Here is a 15,945-nt window from a genome sequence, read left to right on the forward strand (position 1 = left end):
GATCCAGCGCTGGTAATCAAGTATAGACACTTACCAGCGCTTTTCTTGACCTCCGTGGAATAAGCAGGTATCCCAGCATCACCGAGGAAGCCTCTGGTAATCAAACTGGTCTCCTTCCCCAGCTTGCTCTCGCGTTCCCCGAACCCCGAGCAAGCAGGTCTCCTTCCCTGAGGTTTGCTGGGTGGTTCAGGGAACGCGAGAGCAAACCGCGGCGAAGCTGGTCTCCTTTCCCGGTTTGCTCTCGCGTTCCCGGAACCCCCGAGCAAGCAGGTCTCCTTCCCTGCGGTTTGCAGGGTGGTTCGGGGAACGCGAGAGCAAACCGCGGCGAAGCTGGTCTCCTTTCCCGGTTTGCTCTCGCGTTCCCGGAACCCCCGAGCAAGCAGGTCTCCTTCCCTGCGGTTTGCAGGGTGGTTCGGGGAACGCGAGAGCAAACCGCGGCGAAGCTGGTCTCCTTTCCCGGTTTGCTCTCGCGTTCCCCGAACCCCCCTTGAAGCCGCCCAACAGCACTGCAGTGTGGCCACATCTAACACCACTTGCAGCGCTGGTTGCTGTAAGTGTGGCCACTCTGCAGCGCTGGCCCTATACAGCTGTACTAATACAGCTGTAACAACCAGCGCTGCAAAATTTAGGTGTAGACATGGCCTCAGATGTTACAGAAGGCAGCATTAAACCTTCACTGTCTCCTTTCTACCTTTTTCCGTCACAGAGCTATTTTGGCTCTATCAAGCTGGCTATTGGACATTTGAATAACACGTCTGGACAAAGGAATGTGATGTGTTAGGCCCAGATCATGCTAATGATATATTCATGTCCTATTATAGAGTTATTTCAGTATCAGAAGAGACCACACTGCCAATGTTGCCATCATTTCTTAACAGCTGAGATAGAGTTTGGACTTTGTAGGTCATGTTTTGAAGCCTCATTAATATTTGTAAAAGTGCTTCTTTGAGAAAACTCCACAGCATCCTTGAGTCTAATGGATCCGTATTCTACACTTTGTACCTCAAGGTGGTGTTTTTCATTCAGAGATTCTGCCTCATTTGTCTCAGAGATCTTTTCACCATCTTCATCATCTTCACTTTCCTGCAATGAAGACAAGACAATAAGAAAAACTCACTGGACAAAATGAAACCTATTCTGATAGCAACTATAAGGAGACAGTGACACTGATAGCAATGTGAGTTTTCTGTTACCTTGGGCTGAGTAGCTCCATTACATAAGGTTGGGTTGCTGTCTAACTGGCTGTAACCGTTATACACAGAAGTAACAGGAACTCTGAGAAAGGCCAGCACTATAGCTTGGAACTTGTTTTAAGTTTCTGAAGTAGTGATCTGTTCTGGAATTAAAAATGCTACAAGCCATGAAACATACTTAAAGTCTACCCTGAAAAGTAACTATGTAAAATCACCACCCTCTTACCGCTTTGCTCTATGAGTTTATTCAGAAATAGAGTTACCAGATAGCAACTGTGAAAAAACAGGAGAGGAAGTAGGGGGTAATAGGCACTTATACAAGAAAAAGTCCCCAAAAAACAGGACTGTCCCTTTAAAAATGGGACATCTGGTCATCCTATTCAGAAAGAGATCTATTTGCTTCAGTGAAAAAAAGTAATTTTTACTACTTTTTTCTAAGCTGTGCTAGTTCTGCAGAACATATAGCTCTGGCAAGGTAAGCTGGATTTTTTGGAGGGTTTAGGGGGGCACCCTGGTGGGTCAGAATTGTTAGATTCCAGTTGCAAAGCCTCCTACGCAATCCTATTGTCCTCAACTTATGCCCTCAGTTTCCCTTGTCAAACCCACTATGAGGAATTAAATAGGTCTGCAGAGATGTACTTGAGGGCTTAAATTTGAGGACAAATGGGGTTGCACAGATGGAAAGCACAGTGTTTGACTAGTGAAGAGCCAGAAAGAACCAACCTGAGTGGAAAATCTCAAGCTGAATTTGCAGAGCGGGAGATGAGATTTTTATATTTTTAAACACCTGTAAAAACATATTTAATATGGAAATTATTGGTCTACAAACTGAAAATCCACAATGCCATTTTCACACAAAGTAGGAGTGTAGCCTATAGGGATAGATATTTGCTAGGTAAGGCACAGACATAAGTTAAGGCAGTAAAGCAAGGAGTTTATGGGCCACAGCCTATAAGACAATAGCTTAGCTAAACACAGGGCCAGTGCAACCATTTAGGCGGACTAGGCGGTTGCCTAGGGCGCCGAGATTTGGGAGCGCCAAAAAGCGCCCCTCAACTTATTTTTAAATGGTTGAGCAGCCACTGCTGCTGGGACAGAGAGGGAGTCTGAGCTGCTGGCGGCAGCCGGCAGCCCAGGGTGTCCCCTGGGTCAGGGCGCCACTGCGGCAGCCCGCAGTCCAGGGTGTCCCCTGGGTCAGGATGCCTCCACGGCAGCCCGCAGTCCAGTGTGTCCCCTTGGTCAGGGAGCCTCCGTGGCAGCCCACAGCCCAGAGTGTCCCCTGGGTCAGGGCGCCACTGTGGCAGCCCGCAGTCCACGGTATCCCCTGGGTCAGGGCGCCGCCACGGCAGCCCGCAGTCCAGGGTGTCGCCTGGGTCAGGGCGCCGCCGTCGGAGGGGGCGGCAGGCAGCTCCGGTGGAGCTGCCGCTGTGGTGCCTGTGGGTGGTCCGGTGGTCCGCGGCTTGGGTGGAGCTCCCGCAGTCACGCGGACAGTCGGCTGCTCGTGCAGCTCCGGTGGACCACCCGCAGGCACCGCTGTGGCAGCTCCACCAGAGCCGCGGGACCAGCGCGCGGGGCGGCGAAATTGCCATCCGCCTAGGGCGCTCAAAACCTTAGCGCCAGTCCTGGCTAAACAAGGAATAAGGCACCAAAGCCTCGGCCTATGCAGTTAACCAGGAGTAACCCCAGATCATAAGAAAATGCTGTAATGACTAAACTGCTAACAGGTAACCATAAGATTCTAGTTTATATTGGTTTGGGATATTTTAAATTAGGAACATTCGAAGATGGCTGATCACAAGAGTGCCATGGTAACCAAATTGACATATATTCTAATTAAGCTTGAGGTAAAAGGCCTACTGACTTGTGGGACAAAGGCACCCCAACATTAGTAGGGTGAGGAAATACAAATAAGGACAAGGAAAGAAATCCCTACTGAATATATGTTAGGCATAGCAGTGTCAGCGTAACACATTATAAAAGTTGTCTCCCAGCCTGTGCGCTTAGGAGGGGAGAGATGTAGCTCTTGGGCAGTGCCAGGATGATGAGCACTGGAACTGGTGATGAGGAGGGAGAATATGGTGAGGCAGATAATGACTAACATTTCAGGTCGTTCTGCAACGGATGGTGTGAGTATATGGATGCTCAGACGCAAATTCTGTATTATCTCTATCTATCTTGCTGGGTTGGAATGTTTGTGACTTTTCTTACTGTATTAATAAAACTATCACATATACAGAAGGTTTTCCATAAGTGTTGCAACCGTATACATCAGGGTTCCCAACTGAATAGTAATTCTAATACTACTGGCCTTGATCTTGAGACAAGAACCTATCCAAGCTTGGGGTGCTAACTGGGAATTCTTAAGTAATCAAATTAATACACAATTCATAGATCAGGCAACAAGACCATCTTTTAAAGAATAAAGCTGACCCCAAGTAAGTATTTCAGATTTTGGGGGGTCTGTGGTGGGTTTAGAATAAAAAAAAATTGTGACTAGTCCTTCTCTCTAAAAGGACCAAACTCAAATTCTATATAAGGAAATCTCTGAAATTTGGGGGAGATTCAAAATACAGACCCAGGTCAAAATTTGCAGGTTGGGCTCATCTCTGTTTACAAGCAGCCTTCAACCACGCAAAATTGTCTGAAAATGTGGTGGTGTCATTACACATCCATTTTCACCATAATTCAAAAAGTTGTTTCTTGTAAAACTTTGTTGCCAGAACTCATCCAATTTCTGTGTCCTTAGCTGAATATAACATTTCATCTGCATGCTCATTTGTGCACAGCAGTTTCCTCAAGAAACAGACATGCCTTTGATCAACTTAACCTACAACAAAACAGCCATATATCACAGTGATCAGTAACCAGTTTCTCAACATAGCAGGGCAGGGAAGGTCCTTTTGTTCCAAGTTTTGGAAGGAATGAGTAAGAGGACAATTGGAATTACACTACATTATTCAGTTGGAACAGTCTTCTGGACCATGAGCCAGCAAGGCTAAGATAAATATTTCAGTAGAGCCGACCCCTAGTGCCTTGTAAATAGCTGACAACAGAAAAAATAATACTAAAAATAGGAAGTTTTTTTTAAGGAGTTTGTGTTGTTCACACCCCAAGACTTCTCCACGGTTTTGCTGAGTCCTCATGGAATTTTCATTTACTTCTCTATTCTAGGACCACCATTCAAACGTCTTCTGTTTAGGTGTTGCCAATACAGCACCTTGACTCAGTCCAGCCAGGTGTGGCAACATTTTTCTCCAACCCCCATCCCAACAGTGGTTTCTGAATCTGCTAACATGGAGTGATGTTAGAATGAATGACCAAACTTTCCCCCACTACCAGGAAACATATCCAGATTGTCTTTGCAATGGAGCTCAACCTTGTCAACTCGCAGAGTAAGACTCCAAAAGTCACTTTGGAAGAGAACTAATACACAATACAAAGATTTAAAATCAAAACCCTGTAGCCTGAAAGTTAAATCACAGCCACTTCAATGTATATAGTCCATTCTGATGCCAGCACATCTCAAAGCTTTTCATAGGACCTGTACAGATCCAGTAAAGCTTCGAGGATCCCACAAGTGATACACTGAAAATTACATATAGAGAGAGAGAAAAAAAGAGGAAGAACACACATGCACACAGGTTGGCTTAGATTGTAAATTCTTTGGGGGAGAGAATCTTGTTTGGAAGGAAGACTGTTGGTTCTTAATAATAAAACATGATAAATTAAGTGCCATATTTGTTGTTCTCCACTTGTTAAAAAACTATGTATGCATTTCATTTACCTTCTTCTGTACCCTGTAGTATTCATCTATTGCATATTGATATTTAGGTTCATTGAGTCCAAAGAGCATGGCAAGCTTCTCACCGAGGAATTCGCAAGCTGAAAAGATAGGGAAGAGAAAGAATAACAGCACTTCTATCCCCTAGATAAGTAAGAAGCTTGTATAGAGAGCCACTTTATGTGGTGGGAGAAAAGAAATGGTTTTATACACTGACGTATATATGAACAAAAGGACAAGGACTGTCTTCATCAGCTCAGGAAATACAAGTCCACTTTCAGTATGTCTAATCCTCACTCCAGAAAACTACTTAATTTCAATCTTTTTACCAAAGAGTTGGCCAGCATTCCTGGAAATGATGTATTATATGTCACTTATACCAGTTGCAGTCTGAGGCAGTTTCTTCCATACTGTATTTCAGCTACACTTTGTGTAAACAAATTCAGCCTGGGTTGTTTTACATGTCAATTCATTCTCAAACAGTAACGAGGTCGTAGACAAGTCTTCTTTCCTTTCAGGATCTTCTTTCGATTAACGAAAGTCTCCCTTCCTCTTTATCAGAGAGAAGAGATGGACTTTATATCTCTTGTGTTTAGGAGGCTATTGATTTTTGAAGGGGAAAAAAAAGTCATTGTGACTGCTTTCAGGTGCAACTTTTTCAGACTTAGCACTGGCTGCCTGGAGTACCACAATTTATCAAAATTGTATGTAATAATGTCAGTTGGCAGAGCTAGATTGTCCTAATCCATCTTTCTGCAGTATTATGCTTGTCAACCTGTCTTCACTCTGACCCATTTCTTTTCTTTATGGCTTCAGTTTCTTGTCCCTCTGCCAATTTCTAATCTGATTCAGTAGTTCTACCTTTATTTGTGCCCTGATTTTCAGTTGGCTATATCAGTCTAATCTGGGATACTGAAGTATTTTTCTAAAGCCCCCAGGTAGATTGTGCCCACCCATTGTTTTACCTCCTGCCTACCAATTACAGTAACTCCTCACTTAAAGTCATCCCAGTTAACAGTTTCGTTGTTATGTTGCTGATCAATTATGGAACATGCTCCTTTAAAGTTGTGCAATGCTCCCTTCTAACGTCATTTGGCAGCCACTTGTTTTGCCCACTGCTTGCAGGAAAAGCAGCCTGTTGCAGCTAGCTGGTGGGGGCTTGGAACCAGGGTGGACCGGCCGCCCCCCTATCAGCTCCACCATTAGCTCCCAGCTCCCCTAAGTTCCCTGTGCAGCAGCTGCCCAGCAGGCTATCAATTGCCGGCAGTTTAGCTGTCCCTCCCCCCGCTGCCATGTGCTGCTCTTGCCCTCTGCCTTGGAGTTGCTGTGCGGGGGGAGCAGGAGCGGAACCAGAGTTTTTGGTGCCCTAGGAGGGGGTCCTTCCGCGGCCCTGGTCATTGGCGGCAATACTGCGGCGGGGGGTCCTTCCGCGCTCCTGGTCTTCGGGGTACTTCAGCGGCAGGTCCCAGAGCGAGTGAAGGACCCGCCGCAGAATTGCCGCCGAAGACCTGGAGCGTGGAAAGACCTCCGACCGCCGAATTGCTGCCGAGGATGGCAAAATGCCGCCCTCCCAAATCCTGGCACCCTAGGTGACCACCTAGGTCACCTAAATGGAAGCGCCAGCCCTGGGGGGGAAGGGGGAAGAAAGAGGGGGGCTGTCAGTGTGTCCCCCTCCTACTTGCTCCTGCACCCCACTTACCTCATCTTCCATAGAGCATGGGGGACACATGACAGAGCTCAGGACAGAGGGAGCTTGCTGGCAGTAGCTGCAGTCTCAGCAAGCTGATCTAATTAACAAGGCAGTGTACTTAAGAGTAGGGTCAGCTACTTAAAGGGGAAATGCACATCTCTCTCTCACACATGGTGTGTGTCTCTGTCTGTGATGCTGTCTCCCCTCCCTCCATTCCTGCTGCCTTGAAGAGTGTGAGAGTTAATCCTTGAGGACTCAACCAATTGCTAGTTCATCATTTAGCAGTAAGGCATTCCCTGGGAAATATCCCACCCTCTGATTCCTCAACCAAGCTTGACAATCATCATCACTGTCAGGGGCGACTCTAGGCATTTTGCCGGCCCGAGCACGGCAGGCAGGCAGGCTGCCTGCCGCCCTCACAGCAACCGGCAGAGCGCCCTCAGTGGCTTGCTGCCCCAAGCACGCGCTTGGCATCCTGGGGCATGGAGCCGCCCCGATCACTGTGTACCAGTATTAAATTGTTTATTTAAAACTTATACTATGTGTGTGTGTGTGTGTATATATATATATAATATAGTCTTTTGTCCGGTGAAAAAAAAATCTCCCCTGGAACCTAACCCCCACATTTACATTAATTCTTATGGGAAAATTGACTTCGCTTAACATCATTTCACTTAAAGTTGCATTTTTCAGGAACGTAACTACAACGTTAAGTGAAGAGTTAGTGTAATGCCATTTATTATAGGCGGGGCAAGTAGTGACGACTATAGTTAAAGTTGCCTAACACTTTCCATTATAAAGATCCTGTTTTCAGCTGCTTATGACTTTGCCAAACTTAAACTGCTGGAGCTGAAATTTTCCATGCCTGGTGTCTGTCTCAAGCTGAAATTTTTGCAGAAGTTTCAACTAACATTATTGTCATTTCCAAGAACGAGGTTAGGGAAAAAATGGTTATAGCTGTTTCGTTGAGGAAGCTGTGGAACATCCATGATTTAGAGCACGGACTTGAGATTTGGCTTTGCCCTGGTGTCAGGATGTACCTTCTGCCATCCCTATGAAAATTTGCCCAGATTTGATCACATTATAAGCCATAGTATAAGAACATAAGAATGGCCATACCGAGTCAGACCAATGGTCCATCTAGCCCACTATCCTGTCTTTTGACATCTATCAATGCCATATGCTTCAAAGGGAATGAACAGAACAGGGCAATCATCAAGTAATCCATTCCATCGTCCAGTCTCACCATCTGGCAGTCAAAGGTCTAGAGACACCCAGAGCATGGGGTTGCACCCCTGATCATCTTGGCTAATAGTCATTGATGAACCTATTCTCCATGAACTTATGTAATTCTCCTTTGAATCCAGTTCCAGTTTTGGTCTTTACAACATCCCTGAAAAAAATCTGTTAACATGTGCACAGTAGAGATTTGTTAAAAGCTGGAAGCCGAGTTCTCAGAAGATTCCATCTGCACTGAGCATGCTCCATCCCTCACAGCTCTTATGTGTTGACCAGACTGTGCATGAACCATCCCCAAAGAGCGTCTGAGCGTCATCATCCCTAACTGAGTAGCTCTTTCCCTTCCACTGTTTTGCCCAGTTCCCAGGAGCCACTGTAACTGAGACCAGGGAGACTGCATCTCCTGCACCCTCAATGGTCCCCTTGCTGGTACCCAGAAAGCACAGAGGAGCAAGCAGCCTGACTAGAATGTAGAGGTATGAGCAGGAGAGACAGGGAAGAAAAATGCAGGATAGGGCAACTGGAACAGAGAATGTGATGGACAGGAGCAGAAGGGGACAGGGCCAGTGGTTATAAACCACTAAAGCACCCTTTCCTCCAGAACCTGGAACTGAACTCATGATTCCCAAGTCTCACTATTCCTTTGCTGTATAGCAAATAGCTGTGAAACCCATGGCCAAAGTTTGCATCTTATCTTTTATGTTGACCTGCCACTAGAAGGGGTAACAACATTCTGCTGTTCCTTTTAACTCAAGTGGCAGAGAAGTCAACTGTGCTGTGTATCTAAATATCCAAACCCTGGTGATGACCCCTGTATGTGTGTGTGGGTCAATATAGTTTCACAAGATAGTTTTTTTTTTTAAATTCAATTTCCTGAAAAAACAAAGTTAAAAGAACATTAAGGTGCCAAAGATGCCAGAATTAATATTGCCTTGCTTTGTGATAGTCTTTAATTTTCTCTTTTTTCCACAGGACCTCTGCCTCATTCAGGACACAGGACAGACTGTGAATGGATCCTGGGAATGGATCGTGATTGTGTAGTGAAGGAGATTGTTGTCTGCAGGATCCCTTCCTCATTTGTTGCACAATTTGGAAAGTGTGCAGTGAATGAGGCAGGGATTGCAGGAACAGAAAGGACAGTGTCATGATTAAGATAATCGAATGCTGTCTCGGAGAAAAGGATTCGATCCCAGCCTCTGCTGAAAAGTTCCTATGTGGTGTCAGGCAATAAAAGTTTTCACAGGTGGCCATTGTGTGCACGCATCTCATTTTCTGAGTCCCAGATTGACACACATGAGATCTGAATTGTAGAAATGCTGACCTCACAGCTGCAATAAAAGTTAACAAGAGCTTTGCTTCGAGCATTAAGCACCTTAATATTCTATGTACTTACAAAAAACACATCTCAAATAGGGCACCCAAAATTAGTTGACACTTGACAATTTTGGCTCTAATTTCTGTGCATCAATTGCCAGTGTGTAAAAGGGAGGTAATATCTCCATACCATAGAACAGTGTTGTGAAAATAACTCCATTGTGTTTGTGAACCACTCCAATGACAGCACTAAGACGACAGCATCATAGAGACGCTCAGGAGGAAATTAATAATTCTAGGGTTTTGATGGTGTGCAGTAAACAACACATGGGGCACACATGGAATGAAGAGGATAAAATCAGATACTGAATAGCTAACTGTTCACTGAGCACCATCCCTTGTGTGTACTGAATAAGGCAAGGGTTTTATGGGGGAAAGTACATCTCTACCCCAATATAATGCAGCCCTCAGGAGCCAAAAATGTTTACCATGTTGTAGGTGAAACCACATTATATTGAACTTGCTTTGGCCTTCAATTGATGGACACTGATCCCCAGCTAGTTTTCAGCACCCTTACAACCCCTACTCTAGGCCGAGGGGTCAGCATGGCAGCAGCTGTGACCACAGCAGGTCTGAGTTACACAGCAGCTACCCCCGGGCTGTTTGCTGCAATCTTGCTCTAGGCAGGGAACAGGGAAGTCCTGTTTTCCCACCCCAGGTCTCTGTCCTCTCTCCCTTCCCTGCTGGGTGAGGTGCCTCCTGGGTCCTGCCTCTCTGCTGAGGGCTGTGCTGGCTGGCCACGGCCTTTGCTATGTGGGCAGCAGGGATTGTGCGGCCTGACTCCTCAATGGGGAGCTGGGCCCTGTGGGGTGGAGTGGGGCAAGCCTCCGGCAGGATGCTGTGCCGTGGCTCTCATGTCTCTCCCGCTGTGTACCACCACTGCTGCCCTAGATCACTGGTAGATGCGGGAGCCAGGTGAGGTTGGGCTGGGTGGCCGCTCCGGAAGTGTGTCCACTGTAGTGGAAAAATAATGAGCTCTGTTCAGGTAGAGATGAGTCGACTCATGTGTGCTGATGCCTTGCCATGAGGGGCTGACGGGCTGTTACCTAGAAGACTCCACTCCTGCCTGTCTCAGGCTGGCTGGTGAGTCCTGTACCTACCTGTACCTCTGATCACTCACTTGGGGGGGGTGAGGAGTTTGTTGGTTTGTGCACTGGGAGTTGTTACCAGAACTGTGCTGCCAAGCAGTGCCGTTGTCTTTCTTTCTCTTAGCCAACAGTGGCACAGCCCACCCCCCAGAGTGCTGCTTTACCACATTATATCCAAATTCATGTTATATTGGGTTGCATTATATCAGGGTAGACATGTATGTGATCATGTAACTAAGAAGATTATATCATAATTCCTATGCATAAGGGGGCTACATTAAAATTGCTCAGGCACCCTTAAGTCTGGCATTTCCTAGCTTTTGAGTGCTTGACTCTGAAATTTTAATGCTCTTTTAAAGGTAATTATTTTGGATGCAGTATTTGATATACTGTCACACTAGAAATGAAAAGGATACCTAGCACCTGCCAACTAAAATGACATATACAGATGCTAGTGTTGGTTAAAACCATCACTGTAACAATGAAAAGCTGACTTAATATTAGAGGGCTGAAGGAAAGTAAGACCAGCTTCATGGCAGCAGACCCACAGGAAATCATCTGCTGCGGAGGTTATTTTCAATGAAACCTGCTCTTCTTCAGTAGCAGCAGCATGGCACATTGTGCTAGACATGTGGGTACCTGATATCAGTTTTCAGGTATCTAAAAGGGTGTCATCAGGAGGAGGGAGAAAACTTGTTCACCTTAGCCTCCAATGATAGAACAAGAAGCAATGGGCTTAAACTGCAGCAAGGGAGATTTAGGTTGGACGTTAGGAAAAAGTTCCTAACTGTCAGGGTAGTTAAACACTGGAATAGATTGCCTAGGGAAGTTGTGGAATCTCCATCGCTGGAGATATTTAAGAGTAGGTTAGATAAATGTCTATCAGGGATGGTCTAGACAGTATTTGGTCCTGCCATGAGGGCAGGGGACTGGACTCGATGACCTCTCGAGGTCCCTTCCAGTCCTAGAGTCTATGAGTCTATGAGTAGTACAAAAGTCAGAGTCCCCAAGGCTGCCTAGCCAGATCATGACCTACTGGTACAGCCATCAGGCTCCTGCCACTGAATTCAGGTTGCTCTCTTGAGCATGCTGAGGCAGTCCCCACAGTGGTGGGAGCTTCTTTCTTCTTGCTGTAAGAAACTGATTTTTTAAAATGAAAATGGCCTGATCCCAAATAATCTAACCTAAAGTATTTCGTATTTAATAGTGTTACCTGGATGTCTATTTCCTTGAAAGAAAATACCTAGAGAGAGAGAGAGAGAGAGAGAGAGAGAGAGAGATATTTTATGGAATAGCAACACTAAGTTTTGAGAGAATACATGAAAGATGAAGGAAAACATTCTGGTGGTGGTCATATATTTTAATAATATTTAATGGTAATTATATTCAACTCATCTAAAATAACTCTCCCACTGATGCCAAAAAAAATATACCTACTAAATAGTGAAGTTGTTGCGATTCGAACTGCCCACAGTCGCAGATAGAGCCCCCAGGAGAGTTTGGACTACAAAACAGGAACAAAAGGAAAACCTTAATTTTAGACATACAAAGCAGAACTAGTCCATGGGGTTGTACCAGAGATTAATTTGGCCCATAATATTTGCCATATGCAAGGGCTCTCTCATTGTGTAGGGGAGAAAGCTAATTGTTTTCTTCAGTCTCTACAAAGGGTGCTGTTCAAGCTAGCTAGTCTCAGCTGATTTACAGCAAGTCTCTGTCTAGGGATACCAGTCTCATTTACCAAGCCAACAAGAATCATCAGTACAATGAACATATATACAATGGACCCTTTGTGTTCTAATCTTGCAAAATACATAAACCTCTGAGGAACTTTGAACTCAATGAGACTTCCTCATGTGAATAAAGTTGTTCACAGGTTAAGTATTTGCAGAATCAGACCAAAATACTAAAAATATTTGGAGATTTGACAGAAATAGACACATGTAAATGTCAATACTTAGCCTAAATATAATACATTACATTTTCAGAGATATTTACAAACCTTACTTATCCACACTGTATCCCTGAGAGGTCAGTAACTTAAGGCTTGTCTACATGGGGATGAATTAACACAAATTAACTAAGGCCTTGTGTACATTCAGAAATTAGGCCCGTATAACTTCATTGGGTTGAAGTGTGAAAAATCCAGAGCTCCAGTGGGGATTTAAAGGGCCAGGGGCTCCCCACAGTGGCAGGAGCACCAGGCCATTTAAATCCCTGCCCAAGCCCGGCCGCCGGAGCTCCAGTGCCACTTTAAAGGGCCTGGGACTCTCTGCAGCAGCTGGAGCCCTGGGCCCTTTAAATCACTGCCACGGAAGCTGGTCCAGTCTGACATGGCGTACTGGCTCTTGCCAGAATGCCGTACTGGATCATACCGGCTTACTTTCACCTCTGCCCTCAGTCTTGTTCTCATTTTGGAGATGAGGAAACGGATGTATGGCATTTAGGAATGGGTCACTGAACGCCAGGAGACATGCTCCTGCATGTTTTTGCTTGGGGACATAAATTTCTTTTGGGTAGGTTTCTTCTCATCTCCTTGCTGCCTCGTCACCACAAGATGCAGCTATCATTAGGTAGGGGTATAGAATAAAAGCCATGAATTTTTCCTCCTGTTTTGATCTGCTTAACCACTACTCTCACCTCAGCAGTCAGTCCCGTGGGCATCAGGAATAAAGCACGTTAGCAGGATGATAGGGAACCCCCCCCACCTTGACACTACCTTACCCAAGGCCCCAGGCTTTTTGCTGAGAATAGAGTAAGAGTAGGCCCAAAAGCCTTTAGCTAGAGCAAGAGTTTTAACTTTTGCTAAACTTGTTTTTCTGTACAAAGGGCATGCTGAGGCAGAAAGATGTGGTCAGGGCCCCAAAAAGAGGAACTAGAATTGGATAAAGGGGAACCAGAATATCTGTTAAGTTACAACAGCTGAGCCTGCTGTCAGGACTACAGAAAAGGTGCTAGAACGGTCAAACCGCAGACTTGACTGGCAAAGACAATAACAGGAAAAGCCATAGATGGAGAATTAATTGGTCAGCTTGCTTATCATCAACATTATATTCCAAATAAGGCAAATAACATGTATAACCAGCATGCTATGTTTTGCGGTTTTAACTTTTATAAGCTTGGTAAAATTTGTAATATGTAGAGCAGCCAGCCTCTTGCGTGGAGTCTATGCTGTCTCTCCCTGCATATATGCTTGTATGAAATAAAAAGAGCCTTGGGATGTCTGATCTAAATGCAACGGTGTGGTCGATTTTCCACAACAAGGAGAACTTGGAGAAGCTTGTACTATTGCTATCTAAATCTGTTCTGTGACTGGTTAGAGAAGTCACAATATTTACAGAGAGAAAAAAAAAAAAAAAGAGGCACGTGATTATCTACAGAGCTAGCTATTATGGCTGTGAAGAGTGCAGTGTTCTCTAACGTGCATAGAACAGAAACACTCCTCCCCTCTTCCAGTCTTCCCAGAGTTTCCTAAAAGCTAATAACGGGGCTCACCGTGTCAAGTGGCTGCTGCTGCTCCTCCTCCTCCTCTTCCGTACTATACTCTTCCATGGTTTCACCATTTGCAAAGTAAATGATCCTCCTTGGAGACTTTGTTTCTCTCCTGTCTTTATCCTTCATCTCATTGTGCTGGAAGCCATCCTCCTCCTGCTCATCAGAAAACACCCACCAGGAGTGCCCTCTTAGTACACTGAATGGACAATGGACTGCATAGTGTTTAGCTTCACCTTAACTCTTAGGCTAAGGAATGTCAGGACTGGGTTTGAGAATCTTATTTAAGCCCTCAAAAAGGTATAAAGAGTCCTGCATATTTCAGTTTGGGAAAGAAGAAAGAGGCCCAGGGCATAGCCGGAGCTACAGAAACCTGGCCTGTGTCATGATTGTGCATCCAGCTCTTACAAGAACAGGTACAATTGTTGGTGTCTCAAACAGCTCTTCCATGGGTCTTCAAATGTCTGTACATGTTTTCTGCCATTGACTCAGAGTATACTACTACGATCTAATATGAGACACACTTCACGACAGCAAAACAAAAAGTGTCAGAAGGGCCAAATCATGCAACATGAATGGCGCTCAGCACCTTGCAACATCACAGCCTAAATCAGAGGTGGACAAACTACAGCCAGCTGGACTGTCTTGCCTGATCCTTGCGCTTCTGGCCAGGGAGGCTAGCCCCTGGCCCCTCCCGCAGCCTCAGCTTGCCGTGCTGCCAGTGTGCTGGGCAGCGCGGCTCCGAGACCCTGGGTGTAGTGTATTAAATTGCTCCCTGTAGGAATGTGCCACTTACAGAGCACCAGACCCTCAGCCATAAGTAGCATATTCCTACAGGGAGCAATTTAATACACTACACTCGCCCTCCATACATTTTGGAACCTCAATATGGCCCTCAGGCCAAAAACTTTGCCCACCTCTGGCCTAAATGAACAATTTGCAGCTTTCCACTGTGCAATTGAACAACAAGGCAATACTATTTATATAGCACCAAAATGTGCACTGAGGGCTTCGCAAATAGGGATGACAAGTCCCTGAGCATCACAGATCCAATGGGGGAGAATCATGATTTCCTTTTTCCACAATTCCTACTATTTTTTTCTTTCCTTTCCCCTTCTGCCCAATTTTAACATTTGCCTTTTAAAGTGCATGACTTGGGCCCATTTGGGTTTTGTCTGGGTAAGGACTACAGCAAAACGGACAATGCATACATCTTTTTAAAGTTTATCCTTTCATAATGTCAAATTTCAACAACAGCTATATAAAATATAATCTAGAGTTAAGGCGGCAAATAGGTATGAAGCAGCTATGGAGAAATCCTTAAGATAATAAATTTCTTAAACTACTTATACTCTTAGCCCAATGACATACCATAATTTTATTTTTAATTTCTTTCATATTATCCCTTCCAATATATAGCATTCTTCATTAGCATTCAAAATAAATATCTTACTTCAAGTCAGACAGGAAAAGTTAGTTATATATGCTACCTGCTACTATGTTTTCCCCATTCCACTCCACTAATCAATTTTGAATCAGTCACAAGCAACAAGACAATAGATCATTCCTTTAACATTCCAAAGACAGAATAAATACTACTTTACAGTGTTCTCCTTATGCTTGAAGGAGAACACCAGTGGGATCAAATAAATACATTGCTGAAATATATAAATGTGTGAAATCTCCAGCCAACAACAGATCAAAAGCAAATTCACCTGTAGAATCTCTCTGGTATCTTCCATCACTTGAAGTTGTAGTGTAAAAGCTGATTAAGTTGTTTCCAAGCCAAGTAAGGGAAAAAACCTAGAACCATGACACTTAGTGATCATGTACGTAATTTGTGCATGGGAAAAAACCCTGCTCTGTAGCATTGGGAGCAGCTCAGGTCTGGAGGCAAGTCAAAGAAGGTAAACTCAGTGCTCCAGGATGCAACTCTCTGAAAGGACTGGCCTGTGTTTGAATTGTGGGCAGGACCTTTTTATTTGCATGTTCAGCAGAGTTAAGATGACAGGTTGCAGTGGAAAAAGGAATGTGGGCAAAGACATGGACATTTGCACGTAAATAGCTTGGGGGGAATGAGGGGGGTAG

General features: G+C 44.9%; 1 protein-coding gene across 1 annotated transcript; it reads right to left on the reverse strand.

The window, feature by feature from the left end:
- Positions 1 to 657: 657 nt before the first annotated feature.
- Positions 658 to 15,741, reverse strand: FAM177B (family with sequence similarity 177 member B). The gene is made up of 5 exons (XM_030557461.1): positions 15,573 to 15,741; positions 13,861 to 14,013; positions 11,803 to 11,869; positions 4,978 to 5,075; positions 658 to 1,083 (listed from the first exon to the last, which is right to left on the reverse strand). The coding sequence occupies exons 1-5, from the start codon at positions 15,597 to 15,599 to the stop codon at positions 865 to 867; spliced, it is 564 nt and encodes a 187-aa protein (XP_030413321.1). The 5' UTR covers positions 15,600 to 15,741; the 3' UTR covers positions 658 to 864.
- Positions 15,742 to 15,945: the final 204 nt, after the last annotated feature.

The sequence above is a fragment of the Gopherus evgoodei genome, chromosome 3, assembly GCF_007399415.2.
Source record: "Gopherus evgoodei ecotype Sinaloan lineage chromosome 3, rGopEvg1_v1.p, whole genome shotgun sequence".
NCBI lineage: Eukaryota > Metazoa > Chordata > Testudines > Testudinidae > Gopherus > Gopherus evgoodei.